This window comes from Ptiloglossa arizonensis, chromosome 7 (assembly GCF_051014685.1).
Source record: "Ptiloglossa arizonensis isolate GNS036 chromosome 7, iyPtiAriz1_principal, whole genome shotgun sequence".
NCBI classification, from domain to species: Eukaryota; Metazoa; Arthropoda; class Insecta; order Hymenoptera; family Colletidae; genus Ptiloglossa; species Ptiloglossa arizonensis.
In genome coordinates this window covers 7,166,619-7,192,404 of record NC_135054.1, presented here as the reverse complement: position 1 = coordinate 7,192,404, position 25,786 = coordinate 7,166,619, and the positions used below count along the sequence as shown (strand labels likewise).

Here is a 25,786-nt window from a genome sequence, read left to right as displayed (position 1 = left end):
TTCCGAAAAGTATTATACCCAGTAGCGAGAAGACGAATATCTGCAATAAGAATGACCATTGGAAGACACGTTTGAGGATCGTGTTTTGAGATTGTGTAGAGGTGACAAGATTTTTATGAAAATTATTCTCTATCATTGTTAAAATCGTCACACTAAATACAGTTTACTGATATCAATTAAAAAATATTCTTCGAGAGAAATTTCTTTAAGCAAATGGTTACCGTGGCTCCGTGTAATTCTCCACCACTGATCTGGCTGACCAAATCGATCGCCAAAACGAAAACGTAGATCCCCGAAATGACGATGAGTAAAATACAAGTCACAGATGATACATTCGATTTCCGATCCACAATCATGTAAACGACAAACGCGAAAATCAGTAGGACCACTATCTGATCAAGTAAAAGCAAAACATTGTCAGTTTCATTCGAATGACTTGCAATGAAGTGTTTCTGTACAACCAGACAATAATGTCAGCAATGAATAGCAACCATTTATTCATTTCTGCAATTGATACTTGCAAATTGGAATATCCTGAGCACTCTAATGGGCGATTTAAAGGTATGGTGACCTTCTGGTACACTAATATCCGATTTCTTTGTAAGAAGATGTGCATCTGGATGCGAATCAGTTGTACCTGTAGTGTAGGAATTGCAATATTTATATTCTCATAATAGTTAAACAGGTGGAAAAATTTAATTTTTGGGTTCGTTAACCTTTGTATGACATGGTTTACTTGCTTTTGAACAAGATTGTTATTATCCGTTTTATATCGTCGATCGAACCTTTAAATAATTCATAGAGACTAGAATTGTCATCCAGTTTTTTGTTTTCTGCATCTTGAATATTGCAACATTGAATTGTCACATCGGGCCTCGATAGATTTTCGACTTTGTTTCTGATCGACTTTCGTAGGATACTCGTTAGAATTCAGAACAATGTCAATTAATGTATCTATGGTGACTAGCAACTACATTTTATGTGACAAAAATTTTATTTTGGGGCACTGTGAATGACAAATTTTTTTTTTTATTTCAAATCGATTAACTTAATTTCAATTTGAAATTAATTAAAGTTACTGGTTAATTAAAATGACTATGAGTCTATAAGTAATTTTTAAAGATTCAACTTTATAAATGAAATACTTCGTTGCGGGTTTTACAATCAAATGTCTTATGCTGTTCGAAAAATTATTTATTTTTATTAATTTCTTAGAATGAGCTGCTATACAATATAACAAACACAATTTATTTTTCCATAATTTACTTCGTACATGTATTATATATCGTATACTGTATCAAATTTAGTTTTTCTTTATACATATTTCCATGCATATCGTGCATGGAATTATAATAATTTTGTTCAACATACATTAATGTAACCCTAATATTAAATTGGACGGAATTGTTTTGATAAAGCGGCATATGTCTAAATCGATAAACGTAATAATCGATTGATCTCTTTATAGCTACAATTAGTACTAAGAAAAAGTACAATCGTTATTTTATTTACGAATATTCATGGCAATTCTGAGATTGAATCTTATACGCATAGAACGTATAATCCATTACAGAAATTACTATTAATAATAAAATATAAGGGAGAGTGTTAAAAAAAATGCCCATATTTGGCGTTGCTTGGAAATTGAAAAATTCATGCAGGATTTTTTAGTGTCTTCCAAGGCACAAAAAATGTTCTTATCATTTTCTTGAGAAACGATGGAAAAGTTGTTAAAAATTCGTTCAAAGTATGATTATGATGATAATTGAACTTACGTATATTTTACATTTCGTCGCCTTCTTTTGATATTGAATAGCCCTCGAAATATTTAAAGACTTTTTATACGTTGTTTGATTACTTCGGCAATATATTGATATTTTGTAATAAATTTTGATTAATTAACTTGTTCAACTGTTAGTGGTTTCCGAGTTTTAATTCATCTGCCCGTTGAGTTTCTTGCTAAATCTATTCAATATCCAAAGAAGAAGACGACGAAATATAAAATATACGTGACTTTGATTATCATTATATTCATATTTTTAACAACTTTCACATTGTTGCTTGGGAAAGTGATAAGGACATTTTTTGTCCCTTGGAAGACATTCTAAAGATCCTGCACGAATTTTTCATTTCCAGGCGATGCCAAATATGGCGATTTTTTAACATCCTCCTTTATTGTACCTAAAACACTAATCGTATAATTATACAAACTTTGGATCATAGCATGATATTAGTAACAATTCATATTATTCAGTAGATCTTATTATATACTTAAAACATAAGATATGCCACATGTTTAAAAGATCTTTAAGTGTTAGTTTCAATCAATTTTTTACACTAATTTCTAAAGTTACTAAGAACGTATTGCATATAAAAATAAAAATATATTTAGCAAAAAAAATGCTAAAAAATTATTAAGCAACAGTTCACAAAATCTAATATTCTACAATGTATAATTCAATATATTGTTTAGTTTGTACATTTTCTAAAAATGCTAATACAAATGCAATACTCTTAATTCGTTACGTGTCAATAAACTAATGTGCCTTCTACACAAGTGCTATTTCTGTTTAAAATGGACGGTAACGGGGCTTACAGTTAATCTTTAAATATTTGGTTCTGATATTAGTTTTTAATTGTGTATAGATTTATTTTTCAAACAAATTGTGTGTATAAATCTTTTTCTGACACATGTTTTGGAACACATTTGGTGGAAATTTCTTTCTCTGTCATTTGTTCTTTTTTTCAATTTCTTAAAATTTTCTAAACTTCATATTTTTTTTTTTCCTTCTGTAAAGACGTGAAAAAGATTAGCTGTATAGATTGATATATATTACTAATACATTACTGACTATTTCGTGACATTATCGATTCAGATACTAAAATAGTTTAAATGATATTATTCTAAGTCGTCTTAAAAACATCTAATATTTTGTCGTAAATTTCTTCTTGTTCGCAAATTTCTTTCGATCATCATTACGTACGTAATTCCCTATAAAGGGTATTATTACTGATATTTCATCGTTTTTTAATAACTAATGGTGGTTTTTCCTCTTCATTCCAAATTCTTCGTTGAATACCTAATAGTGAGAATAATTTCTGCGATAAAAACGAGTGCGTCTAAGAAAGTGAATACTGCTCCCGATATAAACATATCCATGTACTGTTTGCTTGGATAAAATTCGTTGTTGTTGGTATAAGGGTTGACAATCTTTCTCCAATTATAAACAATTACGCTTCCAGCGACGATGTGCAGCAGGGCACCGAGTGAAGAGAATAGTATCAGCTGTAATCAGAGTAGATCAATGTGACTTGAGAATGTATTCAGATAAATCTGTTATCACGATATTTTAGTGTCTTCGTGTTAAACTAGTTGCACAGGGTAGAGACAAGTTAATATGAAATGTGTAAGACGATTAATTTGTCAATTTGGTATTATCAATTTCAATAATTGAAATATACTTTAGTATTTTATATTAAACTCTCAACTTATTAGCGCTTATACTTTTGTAAATAAGGATACATCTTCAAAAGAAAACTGAAATTTTCACTTTCGATACTTGCAAGATCTTTATGTTTAGACAATATTTTGTAGAATGCAACCTCCATATTGATTTTCCGTGTTTCTTAAATATGTATTTCCATGTGATTATAATACAAATTACGCAGAAGAAAATTTAAAGAATAGGATATTCTTCAAGTGGTGAGATATTGGAGATAATTACTGCAAATTTTGTTCTTTCGATGTTTCTAATATTGTTTCATTTTTTGAAAATACATATTGTGTAAAACAAGGAATAGATCAGAGATACAGTGATATAATATTGATCTAATTATACGTAGGTCTAAAACTAAAAAAAAGGAAACGTGTATCAACTAATATTTCAGAGAAGGGAAATCACCTTCAAAAAATTTCCTGAAATATAATATATATTTATGTTCAAGCACAGACAAAAATTGTTGTTAATCGTATCATGAAGACTGATGATGTAATTTGATTTTTCAAACAAAATTTATTTTATAATTACATACTATATCATATACATACATATGTATGTTATATCACTGCATTTTTTCAAAAATAATCCAAGGAAACTAATTTAATAACTTTATTAAAAAGAAACGTATTCAGTAAGGTGTTCGAAGTATTTGTGAAAAATATAAATTGAAACTCCTTCCTCTTAAAAACTCTTCATACCGGTTAAAAGAGGCCACGAAGTCGTTCGCTTTCGCAGCAAAGTCTCTAATTATTCTGCGTGTTATCACACTCGTGTGGCATTAATGGCAGTAACTATCGCTATTTTTCGAACTAACCAGTCCTCGATATTATGAGTTCCGATCGCTAAACGCGCATAAACACCGCAAAAGTGTGTAGTTGATAAAACGACGTATGGGAACCTGGACGTTGATAAGTTATGAATTTTAATCGAACTAGAACGGAACGCAATTGTGTACTTTGAACGTCTTGTTTGAGCATAACCGTTATGGCTTGTTGTGCTACATTTTTTAAACATACATATAACAATATTATATAATAATACCTAATCATGTTTCAGAAACGAAGTCCTTTGAGAATTTCTTCTTTTAAGTACAATCATGAAAACGAATAGAAATATAATGTAGTATAATAATAGAATTCATTATATTGAATTACAATGGTAATATTTTAAAGCACATTTTGCAAATTGAGCTTCAGAGTAATAATTTGTATCTGATTACGGTTATTAAATTTCACTTAGTAGGCTTCGTTGTACAATGCAACTGAGGTAATAGTCTTTAAAACTGAAGTAGTTTTGAGACTCAAATTAGTCTCTAATGATTCATAAAGCTTTGTGAAGCAAAATGCGATACATCAGTTTCTAGATAAAACCGATAGCTATATCGATATAGTTATTATTGGTTCGTCGTATTTGTGAGGTGTATAAGAAAATTAAATAATCCTCTATTAAGTAGCCTTGAATACGTAATGCACTCATTGGCGTACAATTTTTCTGAAGAGAATACCAATATGGAACGACGTTTATTCTGTAAGTTAAATATTTAAAAATGTATAAAAGTACAACTGAAATAAGTCACTAACATTTGAAATTGAGAATGAATAAAGTACAAGTATGCGTAATGTAATTTGTTCAAGCGTAATAATACAAGAAATACTGCAAAGTTCGTTAAACGCAAAAAGGAAGTTTCTTTTTCGCAGAAAAGTTTGCGAAAAGATATAAAAAATCATAGATAACGGAAGGAAAGTTTTTCTGAAATTTCTCTTTCCTTTCTACTCGAAGAAAAGTTGCTCACGATACACAAAAAGAAAATTACATCGAAAAATAGCAGATATTTTTCCACATAAAAAAACCATGTTTCCACTGACAGATTCATCTTTCCATTGCAAAGAAAATATTATGATACTTCAATTTTGAATAACTGTAAATATACGAACGAGTCGACAGATCTACATGAAACTTCACACATGTTCATCAAACAGTAGTACCATCTTTAGAAAAATAAAACGACGAACCTAATAGCTTCATTTCTTATCGAACGACAAAACTTATCGAGCAACCTATCACCTTTGAAGGTGTTTCAATTTTTTCAAACACCGACACTTTGAATATGTACAATTTCTATGCTAAATAACCATTGAGAATCACCAATACAATCGAACAATCGTATACAGGCATAAAAACAGAATATATTGATGCAGATACGAAGGACATGACGCATCTGTTAATTATCGAGTGCGTGGTCTCTGCGGCGACATCTCAGCTGTGCAAATGGGCTATGCTTTTAGTCGGGACTAGCGAAATATCGAAAATTTGAGTCTTGCCAAAATAATAAACACTATTCCTTTGTGACCATACGATACTATTCTATTTGTGATTGTCACGCGACCCTTTGCTAGTGTCACTTCGACAATTTATTATCACGAGGCACGCCATTTAATCTAAATTTTAGATGTGGGACTATATTACGAGTTTCCGTGAAATTTCACTTTTCTTCTGTTACAAAACAATTTTTTTACACGTTTCAGGATTATTCAAATTTTATTTTCCGAATTATACGATAATGGAGATATTAATGAAAGTATAAAAATATTTCAGATTTAATTCATACTAGTTATCGACAGACAAATTTTTTTCTGTGTATTATACTTTTTCCAATTAGTATATATGTATATTGCTTGGAAATTTGTCCGTGACTTTGCAATGAGTAGTTAAAAATATAAAAATGCATTTTATTTCCTTACCGTTCTCTTTGGTATTCTGTCACCGAGGAAATGGCAAATAATGAAAAGTGTGTTAATTATAATGTAACCAGCGATGCTGACGTAAATTATAGCGGCATCGTCGAGCTTGAATCTCGATTTGATCAAGATTCGTTGGAACGAGTTCAGTGGATCAACTATTAATCCGATCGCAACCACAGCCAGAATCTAACAAAATTAAAAATAACAATAGATTATAATAGCACTGTAAGAAATTCAATGAAACATTATAAGCAAAGAATGAAATATATAAATTACTATAACGTAAAAAAAATAATTTGCTGCCCCAAGATATTATCTATGGCTATTGATAAAACTATTATTTAGTTTATTATCCACGTATTGATAGAAATTTTTCATCACATATTAATTCATTGTATGAAAAATTAATTAATGACAATAATTACTCACAACTTCTACAATTTTGATAAGAAACGGTAAATGGTTTATTATTTTCCGTTCCTTGAGGACATGCTGGGGTTGTGGATTGTCGTCTGCCATTCTGACTCTTCGATGTTTTCCTTTGCCGTCACCCAGTTTGAAAGATTTTAGGTTCACCCTTTCTTAGCGATCAATTTTTCCCGCCTTCTAATGTTAGTCCTCTCTCATCGAGCACATCGACCCTAGTGGTAGCAAGGAACGCGATAAACATCAGAATGGACGTAGGAAGGTTGTACGTAACCTCATGAACTGGGGACAAGTGCAGACAGAATGTGATTCGAAAACACAAATATAAGTTTCAAATACGTTTCGATACAAATATAAACCAGGCGTTTTCTTTCATGAATTTAATGGTAATTTAATTAATTTCTGATTTCGTACAGGTTTCACACATAAGTATACATTATTGTATACATTAGAAACCAATATATTAGATTTTATATTAGAATCTAGTGATTGAAATTATGTAACTTGACAGATTGACCAAATTCGAAATCAATTTTTAAATTTCTGAATGATTAAACGTATTACTTCGAAACTTCCGATTGTTTATTAATTACCTTGTACTTTTATTCGTCAGAAATATCCGCTTCTCTTACTATTACTCATCGACGCATTAATTCTTGAAAAGATGGAAAAGATGGAAAACGAAATTTTCTTTTATCGATGACGTGCAAGACGTAAACAATATTTTCTGAGAGAATTAGTATTCTTAACATTCCTTACCCGTGTATATTATGCAATCATCAGATGTTACTCAGTAATACTATTCTCAGCGTGTAGCTTTTAAAACTCAATTCTTTTTACTAAGAAGAATCTACGCCCAGAAATTATTGACAGCATCTGGGATCAAGAGCAGAAAATTACATGAGCATAATTTTCGATCATCGACGCGTAAATCGAGCCGAAGCAATTTCCCGCCGCGCGTTTACGTAATATCTATTCGATATCTCGGAAAAAAACGCGTTTCCCAAGTTTCTGGTGTTATTCGATCGGTACACACCTTTTTTCCAACACACAGACGCGGGACAGTTTCCACGTGCACCTCACGCTGTACGGTTACCGATGATCCTCCCTGTTCACGTGTTCACCGAATCGTTTCGAGACACTCGTTAGTCAAGTTCCGGATCACTTTTGTGTCACGATGTTTCGCTTGGATTCGAGACGATCGAAACTATCGGAACGATCGAGACGATCCACGAGCGAGCGTACACGAGAAAATTGTCGAGGAATCGATCGATTCGTTCGGATGGAAGCGACGACTAACGTGACACTGGCAGGTGTTCAATCACGCTGATCGTTGCCGAACGATGCGGAATCGACCGTAAACCGTACAGTTCCACACCGTGCCGCGGTAGAACTTAAACTGGAACGCCAAGCATGACACACCGAGACTACGTCGTACATGCAAGTTGCGCAGGCGGTCTGCTGGCTTTGTTAGCCAGGTTCACCGTATGATCGTGTCCGTAGTCACTTACGTCCGATTGTGTCACTGGCGCGTAATTTTGCGAAAAAGGGCCGTCGCGGTCGCGTTGTGCTCCCTGATTCGAGTCACACCTCATTCGTCGTTCTATAGCGGCTTGAATCGGCTATCATCATGGTTTTGCACGAAGGAAATCACAGTTACGCGATTACGTAAGAGTCGTCGAAGCTCTTGAAATTTGTTCAGTTTTTCAAATCGATCGATAAGATTAGAAATAAAAGGATTTTCCTCGATGGAAGATTAACGGTCTTAGAAGCGAATACAGTGAAAAGGTTTAATTATTTATTTCGATGTGTCGATAATTTACGATTGAATGGTTTATTTATTATTCTAAATATTTACACGAGTAGAATATTACAATTTTTTGTCAACATTCGGGAATCTTGTTTGAACATTTTCGAAAATTTTTCATATAAAATAACGTTATTCTTGTCGAAGTAGAAATCATGAACGAACATTTTTATTTAACATTTACTAATATTAACTTTGTTGATATTTTTCCAACACACTGAGAAATATTTTTATCTCGATGAGTATTACAAAGAGATGGGAAATGAGTTAATCATTTTTTTCTATTTTGCTGAACTTTCATTGAAAGGATCAAACTAAAATTTTCAAGTATACGCATTTTTCATATCGGTCAATGAATTGTATAAAAAAAAGTATAAAAAGTGAAAATTTGTTAACATACTCTTTAAATAAATTAATATTAAATTCTAAGTAAAATTCGATGATTAACTGTTTTAACATGAAACGTTTCACAGAAACAGCTGGGCCGCTAACATTTAGGTAGGGTCGTGTGATTGTTGTAGTCAATGACATGTTATTATATTACGTTAATACTGGACGATACTGAGAAAGTATAATTCATATTGTATATTGACGCTGTTCTAAAACATCAAACTAACCGTAAAATAGTAGCTTCGTAATTCATAAGACACATGTATGAAATTGCATTCATTTGTAGAGAACGAGAAGTCAAGGTGGGATAAGCATATCCTTGAATCTTTTATTAGAGAAACTAACACTGAAATATGTATAAGTAATCTTTTGAAATTGAAATTGAAATACTTTACCTTTGCGTGACATTCGCCGCGGTAATCTTGAAAATAGATCATTACTTAAACCGCGCTTCTGTAAAATTCTTTCACTGGGTCTTTCAAAGCTCGATGCTATCGATCGAACGCTAATAGAAACATTAATAAGTAGATAAATAATTCACAAACAATTGAACACAAGGAGAAATATTAAAAAATGATTTCAATGAGTGCATTGCTGTAATCAATTTGTAATTTGTGACGTCACGAATTCTTAAAACCACTTCCTCCTTTAGGGTAGTATCTCGAGGTTGTGGAAATTTTCAAATCTATTAGAATCTACTTTGCTCGCAAAAATATTTTCATCGAGTCCTTTTTACTCTTGTTTGAATGTTCTTTAATTTAGATAGCTTCCCTACTCTTAGTGTGTTTAAAATGTGTCCCACATATTGCAATGGTACGAAAAGCACGATAGAAAGTATAAGGTCAAGAACGTGATTATTATAGCCTTTCAAAGTTTTGGAATTACTCGCAGCAAGGATGCAGGCTTGTCAGCAATGTCTCGTGAGTAATAATTGTCTACGGTACAATTGCGACAATCTTGTACATTAATACGTGGTCATCAATAGACCACCTAGAGAAATTTACAGAGCTGAGATCTAGTACACCGGTTCATTCGAATACTTCTTCTGATACGTAACTCTAACAAATTTTGCCCAAGGAGAGAAGTATTCATCGATACATATTTGTATATAATTTATATGATGAAATTTTGTCATCGCCTGAGCAAACAAATTTCTATAATTGGATATCTGTCTATGGACAAAGAAAAAATGAATTGAAATAATACAAATACAGGCAGTTACGTATAAATTGGTTCGATATTTAAGTAACACAGAAGATTTATTTATTAGTATCTCGATGTTTCAGGCCCCCATTGGAAGAGATGCAATGTTACAATTGAACTAAAACGTATAGAGTTATTATAACAATCTATACGGTACCAATATAAATATAGAAATATAAACCAAAGAATAAAAAATTTACAATTGATTACGGTAAATGACTCCTTTAATTTCAACTCTTCTGGAAAAGGGTCATTAAGGTACTCCTTAACAAATCTGCACTATTGAAACGAAAAAAAAAAACAAAAAAAAAACGTTTTATTTATTTATGTTATATCTTGAACCAACGAAAACATTTGATGTATTACTCAAATATCAATAAAATTTGCGTTTTATTTATTTATCTTATACCTTCTGCAACCAACAAAGATTGATTTGATTTACGATTGAAATATAATAAATTATTATTATCAATTATATTATTATTAATAATATTAACCGGTACGTTGAAACTTCCTAGTAAAACCATTATCATAAAATATAATAAATTATTATTATCAATTATATTATTATTAATAATATTAACCGGTACGTTGAAACTTCCTAGTAAAACCATTATCATAAAATATAATAAATTATTATTATCAATTATATTATTATTAATAATATTAACCGGTACGTTGAAACTTCCTAGTAAAACCATTATCATAAAATATAATAAATTATTATTATCAATTATATTATTATTAATAATATTAACCGGTACGTTGAAACTTCCTAGTAAAACCATTATCATAAAATATAATAAATTATTATTATCAATTATATTACTATTAATAATATTAACCGGTACGTTGAAACTTCCTAGTAAAACCATTATCATAAAATATAATAAATTATTATTATCAATTATATTACTATTAATAATATTAACCGGTACGTTGAAGCTTCGTAATAAAACCATTATCGTGATCCACGACCAAGGTTTGCCCAATTGTTCACGTTTCAGCACTCGCGCTTCCTTTCTCGTTCGACGCAGAAGAATCTAACGTAGCCAAAACAAACACTCTGAATCTCGGAGACGCGAGCTGCGATTTCAAAAAGTCGCGTAATTGGAGCCTGGAACGAAGGGCGAGGTAACTGCGGGATTTAATTCATGAGCACGTGTTGTTGGTGCGTCGGAAAGCATGCATCGGAACATGTTGGACTTCACGTGACTCACGGTGTATAATTTGCGTGGACGTATTGCGGATGTATACACGTGCAAAACCTTGGAGCACAGGCCAGCACGACGTCTTGTTTAAACATGCATGAACGAAAGTAGGATTGGGTCGAGAGCACGAGTAAAGGCGATGCGAATTTTCTTCCTTAACCGATCTCAATGGTAGTAGACCGGTCTTTGAATTGCATTACCATGAAACAACATTGCAATAATTGTTCGCTCATTCTTTCCTCAATTCCACACAGTGTATCGTTTTTCACACGTGTTGTGTTTTCTTTTACAATTTTCATTGCGATAGAATGATATTTCTAATATCTATTGCGAAAGGGATGCAATGCCGAGGATTTTTATCAGTTCTTTTTATAAATGAAAGATTCATTTTAGAGATAAAATATATTCTTAAGTACGTTCAAAGACCATTTTGATAGTATTTTTTTTTCTTTAATATTAATACGATTAGTTGTACAATTTTACTTCGGAGAACTAATTAGTAAATACCACATTTTTATTTGCTTCCATTTGTAGTAACAAATGGAACGATAATTCGTGATATCGTTTAAAAACTTGTCAGCTACCTTGGTACTATAAAATGTCTCCGTTATAAATTTTCCGCTTAAATTTACTATCCTTTTCTTGGAACAGTCTGTACAACGAATAAAATAATTTAAAAAAGAGTTTTTTCAGATGTTAATGTTAAACGGTTCAATTCCATTTGGTAGTGGTAGCGATTCATTAAGGAAACTAGTTTCAAATATAAGAAGTACAAACAAATTAGAAATAGAATTTTATGTCTATAAGTTTATTGCACAACAGTTGATAAAGTATGTTAAGAACAAAAAGTTACAACGTTCTAACCATGACATCGTAAACGTTCCACACTGTAAATATTTTAATGGTTAAAAATATGTCAGTAATTTTACGTATGGTAATTGCGGATCAAGTACAAGTCAGCCTCGACATAAACTATCTTCTTATATCCGATATCGACCATGAGTTTATAGTGCAGAGTATAATTTTATGACGTAGTACAAGGAGGACATACTCGGAGCAAATAAAACGTCCAATTTTTTGTCATTTCTATTGATGGTAAAACGTTGAAGCAAATCTAGCGCAAAATTCATTTCTACCTTATATAAAGAATAATTATCTTAAAGTCTGAATAAAAAAAACTACAACGCAAATATGTATTAAAGTTTTACTTTAAAATTCACTTTGTGGTTAAATTTAAATGTCCAAGAATTTCTGAATACAACATTTTATTGAAAGCGAGTGTTATTTATAAGAACGAAAGACGTTAATAAATACGTGATAAATGCATTCGTACACGACATAGAAGCTGAAGAAACTACATCTATTCGTCAACATAGTATTAAACAAAAATATTAAAGCATAACAACTGATCTGGCCAGTACGTCTCTTAGTAACGAGAGATTATGTATTTTTTAATTGCGTAATAGTCTAAGTACTACTCTTGTTACAGATAAACTATACTACATACGCGTATCATAGTAAATTACACTCGGTGATACAGGTGTGAACACCACTACATTCGCAAACATGCGTATGGAAGATTACGTGTTCACTGGGTCAATAGGTGCGGTCTGATCTTCAGCGATCACTATACGATCTTCCTGACAATCATGAACTATGTGTAGTAATATTCTTTTAAAAAATCTCACCATTGAAACGTCAGAATTATTTAATTGTCCCAAAATTTATATCGTTTCTTAATACACTGCTCAAAACAATCAGGAGACTAGTTTCATGAACAATTTTTTATTGCACCTTATACGTACTCTTCGCTAAAAAAGAATATTCGCACACAAAAACCTTCAATGACATAGTACTCCATGAAATATTCCTTGAATGTTTCTTTATCCACGATGATTCAGTTTCCTGTGTTGTTCATGAATTTGATCCCTTAATTTTTTTAAGCAACGTATTTTAATTTTATTTTTATATAGAGAATCGTTAAATAATCTAAACAGAGAAACAATTTTAAATACTTTCGATAATATTAATAATCTTAATTCCAAGGTTCTATCACACACTCCATACTATTAGTCCTATTTATCTAAATTGATTTTTAGAAATTAATGCTTACAATAAACTCTTGAAGAATATCATTAGAAATTAATTAATCTTGTTACACATTCACGACGACTCACATAAAGCTTGCGTGTGACTAATAGTTCGAAACGTAAAACGTTACACGCTCTTTTTTCTTGTTTCTTAACAACATTTACTTTTTGTGTCAAGCCTCGAAAGGTTAAATTACCACCAGTGCTTGTAATTAACGTGATTATGTGCCCGGATCGTGGGTGTGGGATTTTACCGGTCATTCACGATGATTACGAGGTCAAGTAGCCTAATTGATGTATATCGTGGTCGCTTTGTGACCCTCCTTAAGTTTGCTCGCTCGTATATTGGGAAAAAAGTGTCATGCCTTCGTTTAGACTCATATATTTTCTCTTCAGTTGATCGACTTTCAAATTGTTTGCCACTGACTTTGCTATATTTCTTTGATAATTTACCTTTCTTCAACGTTATTTATTCTGTTTCCCTAATGCTATTCGATGAGGTGCGTTCATGAATATTACGGTGAATTACTACAGCAATCATTGACACCCAATGAAGTGTCAGGGCGACCATTAGTATAAATTCTGAGAAGCTGAAACAAATTATTTTAACGAATAAGTCTGGACAGTATTCTCAATGAATATTGTTGATTTTAAAACTTAACAGAATTATGAACCGATGTATCTCTGAAAATTGAAACCAAGTTTTAACTGTAAAATAAACTTAAAAAGTTAAACTTACACTCACAAGTGTAACTTACACTCACTCTTAAATAAATAATTTTTTCTATATACCTTCTATTGCTTAACATTATGAATTTATATTTTATATATTTATTTTTTCGGAAAAGAATCGCGAGTGAATTTTTTTCAAATAAATTAGCCTCTTTTATTATTCTTCTAAGCAACAATTTGTTTTATTATTGATCAAGGAAAATTAAGTTTATATTTTAAATTGATTTTTCTTAAAGAAAAGAAGGTTAAAATAGTTTCTAACGTACTTATTATCATTGCCACGATCACGACTAGAGTCAACTATCCACACAAGCCACTTGAAACATTGGTAAATACCACAAAGAATTGTTCCAATTGCACCAATCACAGCCATGCATATTTCCTTGATAATGTTACACCAGAAATTTCAAAACTTTATATCTCACAATAGCGTATTTTCAGTGTGTTAATTTATTTCGTACTTTTTCACTTACTCACGAGAAAGACATATTTCTTATTTGCGACTAAAATTAAGATATCGCAGAAAATTATAATGATGTAACCAATTATAAAGGTGGGCACTAGGATTCCAAAACTTGGAACCTCTAAATATGGCTCCACTGGACTTAAATATACCACGGTGCCAACTATACAAGCAGACTGCAACAATGACAATGGAATAAAGAAAGGACGAAATTACAGATACACATTTCGTTTTTAAGTTTGTTCACCTGTTTTTAGTATTCATCATTCTTTCAGCTTGATAGATTTATTGTAATAACACAAAAGGTAATATAAATGTAAAACTATACTTATCAAATCCAATTAACGAAGTTTTTTCTATCGATAGCTAAAATGTATGGAATTTGTTATACAGGATTCTTTTAGAATTACTATAACAGTTAAAATATAATTTCTTAATTTTTATAAATCTGTGAACATTTACTACACTTTATTGGGGTCCGTTATCAAATATTGAAACAGTATAAACAAAAATTCATAATCTGTGGTAACAGTGAACTTTTTTTCAATTTTATTGAAATATCTTATAAATGTCTAGATATATATGAAACAAACCAGAGATACTGTTTTCCATATCAGCAATGTTTTATTCCCAGTCCACGGGTTTAAGATCAAACCGTGAAAAGGTATTGGTATATTGCCCATTTCGTCTTAGTTTAATACAAGCATATCGGCCATACAATATCTACAAAATTGTTGATGATCAGTCAGGAAGACAGGACCGACAAAAAATTCAACAGCCACATTCTATTTTCAACTGTTTTTTCCGCATCTGAAGTGTTGAATTATTGAACTTTCAAAAAGTCGATTACTTCGTATCGATTAAATCGTTTAATCGAAACTATGTGTTATTGATAGTGTACTTGAAAGAAAAAACATTTCAATAGTATCGACCGAAGAAGGAATCAAAATGAAAGGATTAGAAGTCTTCAAGGATATTAACTTTGTCCTAAGAATTATTGAATTCGTAAGGAGATTTTATACTGAAAAAACACGCAATACGAATTTCTAGAGAATTTTGAAATTTCACTGCGTTTGGTTATGTTACTTATGTAGGTGCTCTGTCTCGTGGCGATAATTCTACACACCTACGATACGATTCTGATGGTGTTGTCTTTCCATGGTTGGCTGTATTTGTCTTTATTTTATATTATATCTTACGTGTTCGAGGAGCCGAACATATGGGTGGTACGGAAGTAAATTGAATTAATTTAATTACGTTTCTATATTAATCGGTAGACTGTTTACCGTGTCTTAAAGCTGAATCAAAACAAATTTCTTTAAATCTTTTCGAGTAAATATTAAATAGTGCTACATCGATGATATGTGCAAATAAAATTTTTGGTCGCCTGAAAAATCATTTTCAAACGCTACGCGGTTCAATACTCAATCACTCAATTGCTGTTCTGCATCTGAAGTAATATATCTGGATTAATTTATCGAAGTCTTCTTTATTCCTGTAAGAATTTGTATTCGTATAATACGTAGCAGTTGTCATATTTAAATCAGAAATAATAAATGTAGCAGTTTTCAGCATAGTTTATAAACATGAACATTTCGACTTGACGTTTTCCTTAATAACGAATCACGATTGATTGCTTTATGTAAGTATTCCTTACACTTTTGAATATATACGAAAAATGTGTTTTCTAGCTTTTCTTGCCATTATACATCAGTTCTTCCTTACTTTTAGGTGTAAATACAAAATTTTAATTGCGGAATCATATCGAAATGAACTGCTGCGATCTTTATTTACTTTACAAACAATTTTTGTTTAATTTCTTATTCTTTTTTCATCTTACTATTGGAAGTAATCATTTTACTTATTTTATAGGAAGCGTTTGCTCTGGGAATGTATGCCTCATTCATGTTAACCATGGCGTTTATGGATTTGTCGAACCATTGCATTGTGCCTTTCGTCGTAGGTAACGGAATACAAATCGCTTAATTAATTCATCGAAAAATCAGAACTTAATCACAATTTGCTGACTCCGCTACAAGTGTCGCGATAAATTTTATCACAAAATTCCAACGTTTTTAGGCGGTTTAGTAATTGCAGATTTAGTGATTCTTATAATAACTAAACGCCAAAAATAGCACGAAGATGAAAATCTTTCAGACGAAACAATGAAAGGTAAAGTGGTTTAACTCTGTGATTAATATGCAAGACGCAATAAATAATTTAACGTAAACGATAACAAGAAATATTACTTAATACGTTTGTCATAATTATACGAGGAGAATGTAAGTACTGTACACGAATAATGGAATTTAATTGAGTTAAGAGAAGAGATAAAATTGATTGAAAATGATTAAATAATTTTTTATAACTTTCGACTGAAATCTTTATCGTTCCTGTTCAGTAGTACTGGACGCATAGATGTGAATATGTTGTCGTAGGCCTCCGGTATTATATTCTTTTTGTTTTGATATATTATTTTTTTGGTGTTTCTTGTTAATGCTCATTTCTGTGTCACTATATTATGTTGTTTGCGTTAAATAGAGAAAATTTTAGCACCGATAGGTTTACCACGAGATTAACTTATTTTAATTTCCACCTAGTAGCGACAGTCCAATTTTTAGGTCGCTTTGATGAATAGTGTTCGAATTTGATGACTACCAATGTACTGTCATGCACTCTCTGAACATCTGCTATTCCACCTAACAAATTGAAAATTACTCCGAAATACGGAGTACGTGAATTTCTACAAGTTGAATTGGTAGAAAATTACAGAGCATTGAAGTAACATTAAAGTAATGAATTATGTGGACACGTTTTATTGTAATAAAAAATTCATTACTTGATTTGTCGTTTAGAACTTTTTTACGCTAAGAAATATTATTAATTGGTCATTTAGAATTTTTCTTAAATTAATTTTTAATGGACAAATACCAACCATCACATTCACAATAAGTTTCAACGAGTAACAGTGGACTGAATAAATCATTTTCCAGGAATTCTACTTTTTCATGCTGTTAACAACTAAATAATTTATGCGTTGCATCACTATTGTTTATTGTCAAAGAAAGTTTATTTATTGTTTCATTACTAAAATACAATTCGATGCCCATGTGTGGCAGTATAAATAAGTTAACTTGAAGCAAATCTACATCCCTATATTCATATACATGAAAAATTGATTCGATGTAATTGGTTTTAAGTATTCCTAATATACCGATATAGTAATCAACACCGTGAAAGGATGTTGCATGCGCACTATAAGCCAAACATGTGAATCATGCAGCCGTAAGTGAAGTATCAGAAAAATATTGGTTTCAACAGTTAAGCAGCTGATAAATCGTTTAAATGATTTCGTTATGATATGATATAAAATTACACATATCTTTCTCTACAATTAACTGGCAAATTTCGTGGCTTCTGTAACACGTACGCCATCGCAATAGAAACATAGATGATAGAATAAGTCGAAGAGTCGATACAATAAATAATCCAGAGCCATCTTGGTATATGATATTCCCTAAATTTCGCGAGTTCGTTGAAGCAAATGATAGCGAGAACATAAACCATCAGAAAATATTGATAGAAATTCGACAATATTTCCATTTGTTTGATAAGTTATTTATTTTGGCAGCTTCAGCACTTTTAGGAAGAAGTTAAAGTCTTTCATCAACCGACGTGTGCACTTAAACATATTTATTAAACTGATCAACATTTTTGAAGTTCGAAAAGGCAAATGGTCGAATATCGTCAACATCGATATTGCCAAATCATTTTGACAGTACAATAAATTGATTAGCGCTAAATTAATCTTACATCAACTTAGAAGTTGAATGATTAATAGGCATTAACGCTTTAATTTTCTTTATTTTCAAATCTAAGTGTTAAGTGGTTCCAGCTGTCTCCGCTCTATGTGAACCTTTGACGAATCCAGGACCCTTCCCTAAAGCTTTCATTACAAGCAAAATGAAGTCGATAACGAGTAGTATGATCGCCACTGTTAAAAAAGTTCGCAAATACACAAATTCGTTGCTGTTCGACATTATTTTTACATGTATAAACATATATTGCATTTGTACACATATTATTTTGCATTTGAGACTCACCTGAGATCATTGCCATAAAAGTGGTGTACTTCTGTTGCTCGTTTTCTGGAAAATTGCTATCTGTGTATATATTGTACAATTGTAAATTATATGGTTTACACATTTCCGTGAACTTACGCACGACTCCAATTTTCGAATTGTGGTCATGAACGCCGGAAAGGATCACGAAGACCAACATCACTATCGATCCCAGCACCGTTACGGTTTCCTGAATTAAAAGACAAATTGATCATCATGACATTTGAATGATGCTTTTTTTGACTAGGCAGTTTCCTCTTTAACCAGTTAGTATAACCAACTAGCTCCTGTTTACAATCTTTCATCAGTTGTACTTGACGCTAGACTATTTCTGATGCTAGAAGTAGAGTTCGAGTATAGGATAATTTTGAAGAAAAATTGCTAAATCCAATTACCAGAATCGAAGTTGTTTCGAACCAGGTGTAAGCATACAAAAGGACCACTAAATATGAAAGTACAATGAAGCAGTATCCTTCGAGGTAAAGGAGACGAGAATATTCTGCGGATGAATCGAAAACTAAAAATTTCACGAGCCCCAATAGTTCCTAAAATAAAGAGAACCTCGTTTGTCTGATTATTTTCGAAGACATAACGACACGAGAAGTGTTTAATTTAACTTACAACTGTGCAAATCTTGAGTACAAAATGCACATCTGCCCAGAGTTCCGAGCACGATCGTCCCATTTTTGGAATATATGTATTTTACTTTGAACTTCTTGTCATATAGATAAACAGTGAAATAAAGTTGTCAATTACCTTTTCAACGTACCATGAAATTAGGCACATTTTCACCCTTGTTTTAATCGATAAGCGTTTTCGATGTTTAGATGTGTAATTTAGTGTTTTTACACAAATTGTTCAAGTATCGCTTTACACAAGCAATGTTATGAGTCTGTCAAATAAATTAAGCTAAAGCTTATCGTATACTCATAAATTTCTTACAGCATAAAAAGAGATTTGTAATCATTAGAAAAAGGGAAGTCTTTTTTTTATATTATGCAAATATATTACAAATGCCTGTAACATATGTATGACACTAACCAGGGACACTGTTGTCCGCATCAGCGATGTTTTATCACCGGTTCATGAGTTTAAGCTCAAACCGTAAAAAGGTGTTGGTATATTGTTTGTTGTGACACTCATTCTTTTAAATCGTAGTATAGTGCTGCACATCCTCACACGCTTAATTAAATTCGTTTAAGTGAAAATATTAAATTGGACTGGTGCGTAATATACTTGTACTTGTAATAAAAGATTGAATTAATTTAATAGATGAGTGTTGTTTGAAGTTATGTCTGAAGTTTATTGATTTTCCTCATGGACTTTTCCATGATCTTCACTTGTCGCGTGGAAAATTGTGGAAAGGGAAAAATAGCTCAAGTGCCAGGTATATATAAAATGAGCCAATGGTTGGTTGACTATGGGAGATGAAAGGGAAGATTCCTGGCTAAGTGTGTTGCTCTTGAACGGCCAGATAAGGTCCAAGGGCCATTTGGGAATTTCTCGACGTGCACCCAATGTGTAATAACCAATTTCCTAAGACACCCTTCTCCTTAATTAATTTTGCGATTTAATATTGTCCATTTCGTCTTAAAATACTCGAATAGAAGCATACAAAAAATTCAACAGCCACATTCTATTTTCAACTGTTTTTTCCGCGTCTGAAGTACTGAATTATTGAACATTCAAAAAGTCGATTACTTTGCATCGATTAAATCGTTTAATGGAAACTATCTGTTACTGATCGTGTGCTTGAAAGAAAAAACATTTCAATAGCATCGACCGAAGAAGGAATCGAAATGAAGGGATTAGAAGTCTTCAAGGATATTAACTTTGTCCTAAGAATTATTGAATTCGTAAGGAGATTTTACACTGAGAAAACACGCATTACGAATTTCTAGAGAATTTTGTAATTTCTCTGCGTTTGGTTATGTTACTTATGTAGGTGCTCTGTCTCGTGGCGATAATTCTACACGCCTACGATACGATTCTGATGGTGTTGTCTTTCCATGGTTGGCTGTATATGGCTTTGTTTTATATTATATCTTACGTGTTCGAGGAGCCGAACATATGGGTGGTACGGAAGTAAATTGAATTAATTTAATTACGTTTCTATATTAATCGGTAGACTGTTTACCGTGTCTTAAAGCTGAATCGAAACAAATTTCTTTAAATCTTTTCGAGTAAATATTAAATAGTGCTACATCGATGATATGTATAAATAAAATTTTTTATCGCCTGAAAAATCATTTTCAAACGCTACGCGGTTCAATACTCAGTCACTCAATTGCTGTTGTGCATCTGAAGTACTATCTGTGGATTAAGTTATTGAAGTCCTCTTTGTTCCTTAAGCTTTTTTATACGTATAATACGTAGCAGTTGTCATATTTAAATCGGAAATAATAAATGTAGCAGTTTTCAGCATTTTCTTTAATTACGAATCACGATTGTTTGCTTTTTGCAACTATTGCTTACACTTTTGAATAGACAAGGAAAATTTGTTTTGTAACTTTTCTTGCCACCATACATTACTTCTTCCTTACTTGTAGGTAAAAATGCAAAATTTTAAATGCGAAATCATGTTGAAATGGACTGCTGCGTGTTTTATTTACTTACAAACCATATTTGTTTAATTTCTTTTTTTCGTGGAATATAATTTTATTCTATTTCATCTTGGTATTGGAAGTAATCATTTCACTAACTTTATAGGAAGCGTTTGCTCTGGGAATGTATGCCTCATTCATCTTAACCACCGCATTTATGGATTTGTCGAAAAATTGCATAATGCCTTTCATCCTAGGTAACTGAATACAAATTGCTTAATTAATTTGTACAAAGATGATAACTTAATCACAATTTGCTGACCCACAATTTTATGACACAATTCTAACGTTTGCAGGTGGTTTAGTAATTGCAGATTTAATAGTTCTTGTAATAACTAAACGTCAAAAATAGTACGAAGATGAAAATCTTTGAGACGAGGAAACAATCAAAGTTGAAGCTCTTTAATTCTACAATTAATATGCAAGGCGCAATATATAATTTAACGTAAGCGGCAATAAGAAATACTACTTAACACTTTTGTTATAATTATACGAGCAGAATGAAGAGACTGTACTCGAATAAGAAATTTATTTACTTATTGATTACATGTAAAGTAGTAGCTCGCTCTGTACTGTTTCTTCGCATGTACAAATATTCCCTGCAGACTTTGTAGCCAACTTCGCAAAATAAAATGATGAAATTGACTGAAAATAAATTAAATAATTTGTAATGAATTTCGACCGTAATTGTTTTCGGTTCTGTTCAGTAATATCAGACGCATTGTTCTATATATTTTTAAGAAGGTCTTGTTTCTATCTTCTTTTTGCTTGATATGTATCAATTTATTAATATTCTTTTTATGCTCATTTATTTTTGTAATACTGCATTACATTTTCTGTGTTGGACATGCTACCTTTCAAACTAATAAATTTAAATTTGACGTATATTTGATAAATATGGTTGTTGATTCTTTATAATAACGAGAAGTTACTGTTAATTCACGGAAGATTTACGGTGATGCAACAATTAACCCTTTGGATGCTGTGAAACGATCGATTACTGTGTGGAATGAATGCCTGAGTGTTTGGGAAATATGCTTATTTACAGAATTGTCGCACACGACGTGTGTCAATCTTTTAAACCTTAGCACCGAAAGGGGTTTTACGAAAATAATTTATTTTAGTGTGCACCTAGTAGCAGCAGTCCAATTTTCAATTCACTGCGACCTAATTCGACATCGACCAAGGTACTATCATGTGCCCTCTGAACACCTGCTATTCCACCTATTAAGTTGAAAATCACTCCAATGACGAAATACGTGAATTCCTACAAGTTGAATTAAAAAAAATTGCAGATCATTGAAATATCATTAAAGTAATCAACTAAATTACCATATTTTATTATAATACAAAATTCATTACTTGATTGATCCTTCAAAACTTTTCTTACGTTAGAAAATATTTACGTTAAGATGTCGCATACGTACTATAAGCCAAACATGTGAATCTTGCAGTGATAAATATCAGAAAAATATTGGTTACAAGATTTAAGTAGCTGATGAATCATTTAAATGATTTTGAACATCGTTTAAGCGCGAAAAGAAATTATTTCGATATGAATAAGAGTACACATATCTTTCTCTACAACTAACTGGTAATTTTCGTGGTTTCTGAAATACGTGCGCCATCGCAATAGAAAAATAGATGATAGAATAGGTTGACGAATTGATACAATAAATAACCCAGAGCCATCTTGGTATGTGATATTCCTTAAATTTTGCAAGTTCGTTGAGGCAAATGATAGCAAGAATCTAAACAATCAAAAAATGTTAATGGAATTTTGACAATATTCGCAATTGTTTGATAAGTTAATTTATTTTACCAGCTTCAACAGGTTTAAGAAGAAGTTAAAATCTTTCACCAACCGACGTGCGCACTCAAACATATTTATTACACTGATCAACTGCTTTGAAGTTCGAAAAGGCCAATGGTCGAATATCGTTAATATCGATATTGCAAAATCATCTTGACAGTACAATAAATTGATTAACGTTTAAAGAGACTAAATTAATTTTATATCAACTTAGAAGTTGAATGATTAATAGGCATTAACGCTTTAATTTTCTTTATTTTTAAATCTAAGTGTTAATTAGTTCCAGCCGTGTCCGCTGTACGTGAACCTTTGATGAATCCAGGACCTTTCCCTAAAGCTTTCATTACAAGCAGAATGAAGTCGATAACGAGTAGTATGATCGCCACTGTTAAAAAAGTTCGCAAATACACAAATTCGTTGCTGTTCGACATTATTTTTACATGTATAAACATATATTGCATTTGTACACATATTATTTTGCATTTGAGACTCACCTGAGATCATTGCCATAAAAGTGGTGTACTTCTGTTGCTCGTTTTCTGGAAAATTATTATCTGTGTATATATTGTACAATTGTAAATTGTATGGTTTACACATTTCCGTGAACTTACGCACGACTCCAGTTTTCGAATTGTGGTCATGAACGCCGGAAAGGATCACGAAGACCAACATCACTATCGATCCCAGCACCGTTACGGTTTCCTGAATTAAAAGACAAATTGATCATCATGACATTTGAATGATGCTTTTTTTGACTAGGCAGTTTCCTCTTTAACCAGTTAGTATAACCAACTAGCTCCTGTTTACAATCTTTCATCAGTTGTACTTGACGCTAGACTATTTCTGATGCTAGAAGTAGAGTTTGAGTATAGGATAATTTTGAAGAAAAATTGCTAAATCCAATTACCAGAATCGAACTTGTTTCGAACCAGGTGTAAGCATACAAAAGGACCACTAAATATGAAAGTACAATGAAGCAGTATCCTTCGAGGTAAAGGAGACGAGAATATTCTGCCGATGAATCGAAAACTAAAAATTTCACGAGCCCCAATAGTTCCTAAAATAAAGAGAACCTCGTTTGTCTGATTATTTTCGAAGACATAACGATACGAGAAGTGTTTCATTTAACTTACAACTGTGCAAATCTTGAGTACAAAATGCACATTTGCCCAGAGTTCCGAGCACGATCGTCCCATTTTTGGAATATATGTATTTTACTTTGAACTTCTTGTCATATAGATGAACAGTGAAATAAAGTTGTCAATTACCTTTTCAACGTACCATGAAATTAGGCACATTTTCACATTTGTTTAAATCGATAATCGTTTTCGATGTTTAGGTAGGACCTCTTAGGAGCGGCGAGGTATTCTAGATCACGAATATAACGTTTATTATTTAAATAATTGTTTTCTAAATGAATATATTTATCGTTTTATAAGATGGTCGAAATGTAAAATTACAGCGTTATGTGTTTTGTATATCGTAAGTAATACAGAATATAATAATTATGATATAATAATTAATTGGCATTTCTTATTTTTAATGATATATCTTATCAATAATACTAGTTTAATATATTATATCGTATGTTATGAGTATCCTTATGAAGTGCCTATAAATCTCAACGTTTCTTGACAAATTAAGGTGCCATATTGCACTACTTTGTTACCTACCTATTCTAAATAATAGTGTTTAAGGATCTTTAAGTATGTCTCTACTGGGCTTAAATTTACCACGGTTCCATTTATGCAAGCAGACTGCAACAATACTAATGAATGAAAGAAACAAATTGCGGATATACATTTCGTGTTCAAGTTTAATCACCCCTTTTTAGTGTTCATCATTCTTTCAGATTGATATATTTATTGTAATAATCCAAAAGTCACATTCAATCTAATTGAAAAAATCATTAAAATTACAGTTATCAAATCCACGTAACAAAGTTTTTTCTATCGAGTGGTACACTACCGATTGTAACGCCCAATCTTTAAAATGGTATTCTACTGCTGCAAGTCCGCACACACTTAATTGATTTTATGTAAGTGAAGTTATTAAATTGAACCGGTACGCAAAATATTTGTTTGAAAAAAGAAATTCAACTAATTTAACAAATCTGTGCTGTTTGAAGGTATGTCTGACATTTATTGATTTTGCTCATCGACTTTTCCATGGTCTTCACTCGTCGCGTGAAAAATATTGGAAAGGGAAAAGTAGCTCAATTGCCAGGTATATGTAAAATGAGCCAATGGTTGGTTGACTATGGGAGATGAAAGGGAAGATTCCTGGCTAAGTGTGTTGCACTCGAATGGCCAGATAAGGCCCAAGGGCCACTTGGGAATTTCCCGATGTGAACACAATGTACCAACTAAATGTGTAGCAAGGTCACATTTTGATGACTGCATCAGTAATAACCAATTTTCTAAGACACACTTCTCCTTAATTAATTTTGCGATTTAATATTGTCCATTTCGTCTTACAATACTTGAATAGAAGCATACAAAAAATTCAACAGCCACATTCTATTTCCAACTGTTTTTTCCGCGTCTGAAGTGCTGAATTATTGAACATTCAAAAAGTCGATTACTTCCTATCGATTAAATCGTTTAATGGAAACTATCTGTTACTGATCGTGTGCTTGAAAGAAAAAACATTTCAATAGTATCGACCGAAGAAGGAATCGAAATGA

The 25,786-nt window shown here is 31.9% G+C and overlaps 2 protein-coding genes across 4 annotated transcripts in view; one reads left to right on the top strand and one right to left on the bottom strand.

The window, feature by feature from the left end:
* Adsl (adenylosuccinate lyase) overlaps window positions 1-25,786 on the top strand; it is a 48,400-nt gene that overhangs the window by 11,173 nt on the left and 11,441 nt on the right. The gene's annotated exons all lie outside the window — the stretch shown is intronic.
* LOC143149389 (uncharacterized) lies at window positions 1,228-8,101 on the bottom strand. 3 transcript variants are annotated; one of them, XM_076316722.1, is made up of 5 exons: window positions 7,704-8,101; window positions 7,427-7,543; window positions 6,671-6,882; window positions 6,242-6,427; window positions 1,228-3,286 (listed from the first exon to the last, which is right to left on the bottom strand). In XM_076316722.1, the coding sequence occupies exons 3-5, from the start codon at window positions 6,758-6,760 to the stop codon at window positions 3,056-3,058; spliced, it is 507 nt and encodes a 168-aa protein (XP_076172837.1). In that variant the 5' UTR covers window positions 6,761-6,882; window positions 7,427-7,543; window positions 7,704-8,101; the 3' UTR covers window positions 1,228-3,055. The 3 variants fall into 3 exon arrangements, with proteins under 3 accessions (XP_076172837.1, XP_076172836.1, XP_076172835.1); XM_076316721.1 differs by lacking the exon at window positions 7,427-7,543 and having other exon boundaries at window positions 6,671-6,949; XM_076316720.1 differs by lacking the exon at window positions 7,427-7,543 and having other exon boundaries at window positions 7,704-8,100.

Coding starts and splice junctions, on each gene's coding strand:
- LOC143149389 (XM_076316722.1), bottom strand. CDS start 6,760: ATGGCAGACGACAATCCACAACCCCAGCATGTCCTCAAGGAACGGAAA. Junction 6,428..6,670: donor TTATCAAAATTGTAGAAGTT/GTGAGTAATTAT, acceptor TAATTTTGTTAG/ATTCTGGCTGTGGTTGCGAT. Junction 3,287..6,241: donor ACAGAATACCAAAGAGAACG/GTAAGGAAATAA, acceptor CTCTGATTACAG/CTGATACTATTCTCTTCACT.